The sequence below is a fragment of the Lipotes vexillifer genome, unplaced genomic scaffold (genome assembly GCF_000442215.2).
Source record: "Lipotes vexillifer unplaced genomic scaffold, Lipotes_vexillifer_v1.1 scaffold1235, whole genome shotgun sequence".
NCBI classification, from domain to species: Eukaryota; Metazoa; Chordata; class Mammalia; order Artiodactyla; family Lipotidae; genus Lipotes; species Lipotes vexillifer.
The window spans coordinates 1,630,676-1,640,602 of record NW_006775530.1 but is presented as its reverse complement, the minus strand read 5'-3'; the positions used below and the strand labels follow the sequence as shown (position 1 = coordinate 1,640,602).

At 46.3% G+C, this 9,927-nt stretch overlaps 1 protein-coding gene across 1 annotated transcript in view; it reads left to right on the top strand.

The window, feature by feature from the left end:
* The first annotated feature begins 7,878 nt into the window (after positions 1–7,878).
* Positions 7,879–9,927, top strand: part of LOC103078527 (zinc finger protein 90) — a 12,971-nt gene continuing 10,922 nt past the window's right edge. The window contains exon 1 of the mRNA XM_007449953.1: positions 7,879–7,911. Within this exon, the coding sequence (XP_007450015.1) occupies positions 7,879–7,911 (33 nt within the window). The remainder of the gene's footprint in view (positions 7,912–9,927) is intronic.

Below are 9,927 nucleotides of genomic sequence, written 5' to 3'. Positions count from 1 at the left end.
GTTGCTCCGGGAACCGCTGGTTCTCTGGCTTAACAGGGTCGGATTTGGGCGAGCTACTTTCGCCGGGTCCCGTCTCCCCTCACGAGGAGTTTTCGTGGAACCCAGCGGGTGGAACATTTGAACGAACGTTTTAAAGTGACTGGAACTTGGATATTCTTGTGCTATGGGAGAGGCCCCAGCCAGAAACCTGGACCCATGGCGGGCCGAGTGAGGAGCTGAAAGTCAAGTCCAAGTGGGCATTAAAAGACAGAGAAGGTAACATGGAAAGCATTTAGCCTTTGCCCTGCTAAAGACAAAGTCCTGCTGAGTCTCGTATCTTCTGCTCCCCAAACAGAGGGGCAGCCTCCCGCCCACCAGCTTGTGGGATGTGAAGAGGCTTTGGGGTACCACTAGGGTACTTGGAGGCCCCCGTTGATCTCCCTGGCCCGGCCCGCGTGCCGGGAGCCTGGACTGGACCTTCAAGTCTCTTTTCAGCAGTAGGACTGCGGGTGTGGAGCAGATGCTGAGGCGGTTGTCATGGAGACAGGAGGGTGCGGAGAAGAATGTGGCTCTTGATTGGCTGGGAGGCTTGTTAGGGCCAGTGGGCGCTGTGGTCAACCCGAAAGTGCGGACCTGCTCGAGGAAACTGGCTACTCGGATGTCTGCGCTTTGCGGCCAGTCTACAACTGCCCCCTGACCTTCAGCAGCAGAGCCTGGCAGCGTAGGGCCACGCTTCCCTTGAGAGATGCCCCGACTCTTCCATCCAGAGGGCTGACCTCCAGAGGAAGGAAGGGGACTGCACCTGGGACCCAGGAACGGCGTCCAGAGCTGTGTGAGGCTCCTCTTGGACTCACCGTGGACCATCCCCCCATTCCTCAGCGGGTTCGGCTTCCTCCCCAGGGCTCAGAGCCCGGTGGGACCTCCAGAGCGGCAGTCAGCTGACAGGCACCAGTTACGTCGCCCATCTCTGGTGCACCCAGACCTTAGGTGAGCTCGTTCAGGAGGAGGGTTAGGGGTGGCTCTGGTTCGGTGCAGCATTTCAGAACTGTGAAGAGGAGCCAGTGATTCCTCCCAAGTGTGTTCATCCTTCTGTTAATCTGTCTATGCAGAAATCCAAGCCAACCACCAGAGCGGTGTGAATCAAGGGGCTTTGCCCCCAAAATCTCCAGTTGGTCCCTTCTCAGGTTTTATAAATGATCCTTGAAATGGATAATTGAAAATTTTTAAATCTTAGGTTAAAAATGCATAAACGTATCTTTGCACCATTTTGCTATTCTACTGCTCTTGAGTGCTGAAGGCATGTGCACACTCAGCTCCAGCCCAGCTCGGGTCTCCCTCCTATTTCTCAGAGATCCCTTCTGAGCCCTGGACCTTGTGATGAGTGACACCTCTATACACACATCATTCTTTCAAAGGTAATCTGTCTTTTCTCTCACTACTTTTTTTTTTTCTTTGCCTTTTCCTTGCAGCGCGCGGGCCTCTCACTGTTGTGGCCTCTCCCGCCACAGAGCACAGGCCCCGGACATGCAGGCCCAGCGACCATGGCCCACGGGCCCAGCCGCTCCGCGGCACGCAGGATCCTCCCAGACCGGGGCACAAACCCGTGCCCCCCGCATCGGCAGGCGGACTCCCAACCACCGCGCCACCAGGGAAGCCCTCTCTCACTACTTTTAAGATCTTCTTTGGTGTTTTTCGGTTTCACTATGATATGTCTAAGCATAAATTTCTTTTTATTTATCTGGCTTGGGATGTTGGTATTCCAGAATCTGTAGGTTTGTATCTTTCATCAGTTCTGAAAATTCTCATCCTTTATCTTTTCAAATATTACCTCGGTCCCCATCTTTTCTTCTTCTGGAACCCAGTTAGATATATTATAACTCTCTGCTTTTTTCATCTTTTCCTTCTCTTTGTCCTTTTGTGGATAATTTCCTGAGGTCTAGCTTCTGTTCACTGTTCACTGGTTTTCTCTCCAGCTATGCCTAATCTGCTGTTAACTCTGTGTGTGAAGTTTTAAATTTAATTTACTGGGACTTCCCTGGTGGCGCAGTGGTTAAGAATCTGCGTGCCAATGCAAGGGACACAGGTTTGAGCCCTGGTCCGGGAGGATCCCACATGCCGCGTAGCAACTAAGCCCATGAGCCACAACTACTGAGCCTGTGCTCTAGAGCCCGCAAGCCACAACTGCTGAGACTGTGTGCCAGAACTACTGAAGCCTGCATGCCTAGAGCCCGTGCTCTGCAACAAGAGAAGCCACTGCAATGAGATGCCCACACACCGCAACGAATAGCCCCCGCTCACTGCAACTAGAGAAAGCCCATGAGCAGCAACGAAGACCCAATGCAGCCAAAAATTAATTAATTTAAAAAATAAATTTAACTTACTGTAGTTTTTCATTTATAAAAATTCTACTTGATTCTTATTCAGTTCTGTTTCATAATATTTTAACAATCTTGATCTCTACTCATATACTCAACCCCTATTTGAGTTTATTAAAATAATTTTTGAAATGTATTAGATGTATTATAATAAATTCTGTGTTTGAGAACTCTATTTGATGTTGTTATAAATCTGATTATACAGTTTTTTCCTTCTGTCTGTCATTCATGGTTCCTTGTTTTCTATATGGTTCAAGACTGTGAACACATATTTCTTAGGAAGGTAGTTTCCTCCAAGCAAGATTTGTGTTTGCTTCTGCCAGATGCCTGGAAGCACCATTAACCTGGGACCAATATTAACTAAAATTTTAGCTTGCAGTTTTTTAGAGCACCCAGGGACTGTGAATTCAGGTTGCAAATCCACATGGGAACCAGCTTGTGGTTACAAATTCTCAGGGGAAACATTTTCTACCTCTTCCACTCATTGCCAAGGTTTGAAACAGGCAATTTACCTTGCAGTCTCCACCAGGAGTGTGTTCACCCTTGGAGTCCCAATTTGAATAGGTGTGTGTGTGTGTGTGTGTGTGTGTGTGTGTGTGTGTGTGTCCTATTAGATATCCTACTTTGGGTGGGATTTGAGTTTCATCACCTGGCCCCTGTGCTTACAGGACCATGAAAAATAAAGCTCAAGTTTGCCTCATTTGGCAAATGATTTCCAGGTGAGTACTAGTTTGCAGTGATCTGTCTACCACTCTAAGTTAGCAGTTTTGCTTCATTTTTGGCTCTGTGTATTCCTCACTAATTTTCTAACTCACCAATCCATTTAAAAAGATTTTTAAAATATTTCATCCAGCATTAAAGTTATGAAGTCACACTGGCAGAAATGGGGGTGCATTTGTGAGTTCTTTAGAGGAAACCCACCAATACCAGACTTGGGAGATCTGGCTCTGCTTCCACTTCTTCTAACCTGCTCAGCTTCTTCATACCCATGTAATTACACAGCCTCTAACTGTCGTGAGCTGCACCCATCCCCCACCTCCCCTGGGGGCTAAAGCCCAGTCGTTTTCCACTGCATCCACTTACTACACGAATAATGAAAATTCAGGCTACTCTCCTTACACTCAGCCTGTTCTTTAACTCCCCTTTCCCTTGCTTTGGGGAGCCCTTGGGGTAGTTTATAAACCCTCCCCTTCTTCTGGGTGCTCTCAATGTTTTCTTTCTCACACTCATCTTGGTGTGAGGTAGAAACTCGCATTCTCCACTAGGCGGGAGGGCTTGCTACTCGGAAGAGTTCTTCCTTTTCTTTCCCATCCTAGTCTCCTTATACAGCCTGGGAAAGAGGGGTGGTGTTGAGGCAATGGTTAATAGAAGCAGGGCAAATTTAGAACACGGTCTGCTTCTGTAAGACCTGGGGGTGTCTAGCCCCAAATTTTTTGTCTTTTTCTTCCAGTTGTATTGAGAAATAATTGACATACAGCACAGTTTAAGTTTAAGGTATACAGCATAATATTTGGACTTACATCATGAAATGATCCTCACAATAAGTTTAGTGAACATCCGTCATCTCATATAGATGCAAAATGAAAGAAATAGAAATAAGATTTTATGATGAGAACTCAGGATTTACTCTCTTAACAACTTTCATATACAACATACAGCTGTGTTCATTATACGGCTCATTGTTGTATATTACATCCCTAGTACTTATAACTGGAAGTTTGTGTCTTTTTGACTGTCTTCATCCAATTTCCTCTCCCCCTACCCCCTGCCTCTGGTAACTACAAATATGATCTCTTTTTCTGAGTTTGTTTGTATGTTTGTTTATTTGGTTTTGAAGTATAATTGACCTACAACACTATGTTAGTTCCTCTTACACAACATAGTGATTTTTTTCTATACATTTCAAATGATCGCCACATAAATCTAGTTACATCACCCCAAAGATATTACTTTGTTATTGACTATATTCCCCACACTGTACATTTTATACCTGTGGCTCATTTATTTTGGGACTGGAAGTTTGTACCTCTTAAACTTCCTTACCTATTCTTCCCCCCTCTCCTTCTCCTCTGGTAACCACCTGTTTGTTCTCTGTATCTATAACTCTGTTTCTGTTTTATGTTTGTTCATTTGTTTTGTTTTTCAGATTCCACATACAAGTGATATCATACAGTATTTGTCTTTCTCTGACGTAATTTCACTTAGCATAGTACCCTCTAGGTCCATCGATGTTGTCAAAAATGGTAAGATTTCATTCTTTTTTATGGCTAACATTCTAATGTATATATACCACATTTTTATCCATTCATCTGTTGATGGGCACTTAGGTTGCTTCCGTATCTTGGCTATTGTAGATAATGCTGCAATGAACATAGGGGTACAAATATCTTTTCTAATTAGTGTTTTTTGTTTTCCTTGGATAAATACCCAGGAGTGAAATTGCTGGATCATGGTAGTTCTATTTTTAATTTTTTGAAAAATCTCCAACTGTTTTTCATAGTGGCTGCAGCACTTTACATTCCCACCAACAGTGCATGAGGGTTCCCTTTTCTCAGTGTCCTAACAGTTGTCATTTGTCTTTTTTATGATAGCCATTCTCACAGCTGTGAAGTGATACGTCATTGTGGTTTTGATGTTCATTTCCTTGATTAGTGATGTTGAGCATCACTCATTTTCATTTCAACAGACAGCATTTTCATGTGTCTGTTGGCCATCTGTATGTCTTCTTTGGAAAAATGTCTATTCAGATCCTCTGCCCATTTAAAAAATTTGGTTGTTTGGTTTTCTGATGTTGAATTGTACGAGTTCTCTGTATATTTTGGATACTAACCTCTTATTGGATATATCATTTACAAGTATCTTCTCCCATTCAGTAGGTGGTCTTTTTATTTTATTGATATTTCCTTCGCTGGGCAAAAGCTTTTTAGTTTGATGTAGCCCCGTTTATTTATTTTTGCTTTACTTTCCCTTGCCTGGGGAGACATATCCAAAAAATATATGTTACTAGGACCTATGTCAAAGAGGGTACTGCCTATGTTTTCTTCTAGAAGTTTTACGATTTCAGGTTTTATATTTAAGCCTTTAATCCATTTTGAATTTATTTTTGTGTATGGTGTGAGAGATTATCCGGTTTGACTCTTTTGCATGTAGCTGTCCAGTTTTCCCAACACTATTTATCAAACAGCCTGTCTTTTCCCCATTTTATATTCTTGCTTCCTTTGTCAGATTAATTGCCCATATAAGTGAGGGTTCATTTCTGGGTTCTCTATTCTGTTCCATTGATGTATGTGTCTGTTTTTGTGCCAATACTGTTTTGAAGACTGTAGCTTGAAATCCAGCTCTGCTCTTCTTTCTCAAGATTGTTTTGGCTATTTGGGGTCTTTTGTATTTCCATACAAATTTTAGAATTATTTTTTCTAGTTCTGTGAAAAATGCCATTTTGTCTCTCTTTTGAATGCAGAAGAATTTAATCTCAGCTGAGTCCTGGTGTCCAATTCTGGGACAACAGGGAAATTTTCTCTTATCCCCTCATAGTAGTAAATGACCCATTGCTCCTGCTAACCCAGTGGTTCCCATCACATTCAAAGTAAAATCCACACTCCTTATCACAGCCTCTAAAAACCTTTGCTCCATCAAACCCCAGCCTACCTGTCCTACCTCTATGTCACTTACTCTCCCTCCCCCTCACTCTGCTACAGCTACATTAGGCATCAGTTTCTAAAACACATCAAGTTTGTTTCCACCGTGGGGCTTTGGCACCCTCAGTTCCTTCAGCCTGGAATTCTTTTCTCCCTCATGTTCCAGCAGTTGCCTCATTAGGTCTCAGTCTACTGAGTTCCTGCTTCAGAGAGGCCTCCTTAGACCACTCATTCGTATTTCTGAATGATGCCTTCTGTTTGTTCCACAGCATTATATTCAGGTGGCAGTGGTGGAAAGCATTATTTTTTTTTTTAATGTCCATCCTTTTGATAAAGCATGTAACAAAAAGAACATTTACTTGCACTCATTTTCTACCATGTGAATATGTGATACTCTAACGTTAAAAAATCAAATGTAAGTCTAGGAAGTTTTTAGACTATTTATGATATATAAAACATAATTATAGGGCTTCCCTGGTGGCGCAGTGGTTGAGAGTCCGCCTGCCGATGCAGGGGACACGGGTTCGTGCCCCGGTCCAGGAAGGTCCCACATGCCGCGGAGCGGCTGGGCCCGTGAACCATGGCCGCTGAGCATGCGCGTCCGGAGCCTGTGCTCCGCAACCGGAGAGGCCACGACAGTGAGAGGCCCGCGTACCGCAAAAAAAAACAAACAAAAAAACCCCCACATAATTATATAAATCTAATTCTTTGTGTTGAAATTTTCCATCATTTATTTATTTCCCCAAGTACAAAATCCTGAGCAATGGGATACCAAGTAATAAAATAACATGGCAGTGGCACAGTTTGCTTTTGAATACTGTTCGGGAGGCTACGGATTCATCTGAAGGTTTTTTGTTTTTTTCTTTCTGTAGTATCAACTATTTCATCAAGTATCTTGGCCGTAATATTCTATATATGTGGTCTGGGGAGTCAGTGTCCAAACCTTTGGTAGTGACCCACGGGTGAAGACGGCACAGAAGAGGCAACGTTGCCCCACTCTCTTCACTGTCTTATTCCTACAGCTAAAGTCAGTACGTGAAATTATCTTGTTGATACGTTTATGGGTTTTTTTTGTCGGCCTCGTCTACAGGAGTGCATACTCGCTCCCAGAAAGCAGGATCTTTCCTGCCCGATCTACTGCAGTATCCCGCCCCTAGCAACACGCCCCTGGCACAGAGAAGGCGCTCAGTGACTGTTACTGGAATAAGCGGACGCAGGAGTACTTTAGCCCCACCCTCCGTTGGGCCCGGATAGCGGTCCCCACTGGGGCGCCTCGGAAAGCGAAGCGTCCTACCAGGCAGCCTCTGTGGGACCCATGCGCGGTGGCCGCTGGGAAGTGTAGTCGCGCGCCCGCCGCGGCCCAGCGGTTACGGGAGAAAGGCGCCGCATGCGCAGGCGCACTTCCGGCTCTACCCCGCCGCTGCGGCCATTGTCCGGCCCAGTTGCGGCGAAGGCAGCCCCTCGGACTTCAGAGTTGCAGAGGACTGAACCGGCACCGGGGGCTGGAGGAGCCGGCCCGAGCCCTGGGTGGGCCTGAGGTCTCGAAATCCGTAGTCCCCGGGAGGCGGTGATTCCGAGTTCGCGGGTTGGGGCAGCACCTCCCACGGGCTTTGCGCGTGTGCGTTCGGCCGCGCCCACCATCCTGCGGGTGGGACTGGGCGTGGCCGGAGGAGGGTGTCCAGGAGGCGGTGAGCCTTTAGTTTGGGGGAGGCAGGCCCGGGCAGGGGCCGCGCACCTCCCCACCTCTCTCGCCTGTGGAAGTGGCTGCGGGGCGGAGGCGGGCCGGGCCTGGCAGGGCGCGGGCCGGCTGGCAGTTACAGCTGGCTGAGTGGGCCCTCTCCTCTCTCCCCAAACCCTGTCTAGGAGCTGGGCCCGGCGACGCAGAAATGGCCCCAAGGCCTCCGACGGCCAGGCCGCAGGTGAGCAGCCCGTTCCTACCCCGGGGCGTATTTGGAGTAGTCATTGTTCTCCGCTTGAGCGACCTTCCTTTCTGGCTTGCTTGCCCCCTCGGAGCCTCCTAGCCTTGCAAAACCAAGTGTCCAGAGCTGGGGGGAAAGGGCTTCCCCAAAGGAGGGCTGCACTGTGGGGAGGAGGGGCACCAGGGCGGGGTGGTCTTGTGGGAGGAGTTAAGAGTGGATGTATTAGGAAGTGTCAGTGTTGAGAATCCTGAGGGCCAAGCCAATTCGTTGAACTCTGTCCATTAGGAATCTAGAGGGTCGGGTGACAGAATAGAAAACTGTAGAAGGGAAAGTGACTGTGGGTGAAGGAGAGAGGAGCCCTAGCTTCTGATCCAGGGGCCATAGAGAGACCTTAAGGGACCAAAGAAGCCTGGTCTGGACTTGCCTAGGAAGAGACTGGAGATGGGCTCTTCCCGGGCAAGGAGGAAAACAAGGGAGGACGTGTCCCGTAGCTTTACATGTTTTTTTCTGCTTTAACAGAGGTATAATGATGCACATCTCCAGATGTCCGGCCTTCAACTTAATTAACATAACGCTGATTTGTGAACCCACTTATTCTTGTGAGACAGGAGGCATTTTCTAGAAGCATCACAACTCTGAGCTTACCCATTGACTTACAAACTCTTATCAGTGAAAATATAACAAAGTTCAGATGGTATTTTAATCCACACTCTCTTTACAGTTAAGGAAAAATCACAGATTCTAGTTGCTAGGGTGTGAGACAAATCAGGTAAAAATACCAATGTGCTTTAAAAGCAGTTCACAGTAAATTAAACACAGCATATAATGCCTTTATATTTTTTTACTTCTTGTTATATGTGTGTTTTACAGGGGTGAGCTTTAAGGAGTAAGACAAGTAACAGTACTAGAACAAAACAGTTATTTTGTTTGAGGAGAACCAGAGCAAATCACTGTCATCAGCACCTTTCCGTATAAAGTGTTTCCTCAGTAGGTTTAGAGAATTCAGATGACTTAACTCACTTAACACCTCATGGGGGCGTTGGTCATTTCCGCATGGTGGGGGTGGGAGTTGCCTTTTGGTGGTGAAAATGAATCTGTGTTCTGAGCAGTGACCTTTAGGGACCTCTTTAAACTTCACTTTTAAAGCTGTGTTCCCTAAAGCACTCAGTTATATTCTCATGGAATGGCCTGACAGTGTTCACTTGGGTTACCTAACTCAGGCTGCAGATGATGACTGGGGATGGAGGACAGGACAGAACAGAACACTGGCCCTACAAATGGGGCTTTTCAGGCAGAAATTTGCCTTTGTCAGTGGTTCCCCTTCTCTGAGCCTGGCCCTCAGAGGAATGCAAAAGATGAGCAGTTGAGTCATGTGACTACTTATCCAGGAAGTTAATTTAGTGGGGGAGGACAGCCTCATGCAGAAGTATAGCACCAGAAAGGTGGTGTCAGGTGTTGCTGCAGAGATCCAGGGACTGCTGTGAGTGCAGAAGGGAGAGGAAATTCTGCCTGTGGGAAGAGTCAGTGGAGATTTCACCTTTGAATAGGGGCAGGGTCTAAGCCGGTGAAAATGAAGGGGGTGGGGGTAGAGCTGATTGACTGTGGGTCAGGGGTTGGGAGGCAAGAAGATGAGGGGCCTATATCCGAAACCATGGTCCTGTGTGACAGTGGGTGTGGGCTGCAGGCAGTGTGTAGACGAGAATACAAGGGCGTTTGGACTTTTTTCTCTTTGGCCTTGGTAATCCATTCACTCATTCATACATTCATTCAGCAGATAGTCATTGAACCCCTATGAAGTGTTAAGACATTTTTCTAGGTGGTTGGTGTACATTAGTGGACAAAATTTATAATGGTCTTTGCTCTCATGGAGCTTACATCTTAGAAGGAAGAAGCAAATAATTAAGGAAATTGTATGATATCCTAGAAGGCATCAGTACCCTAGAAAAAAGATAAAAGGTAGGGCTTCCCTGGTGGCGCAGTGGTTGAGAGTCCGCCTGCTGATGCAGGGGACACGGG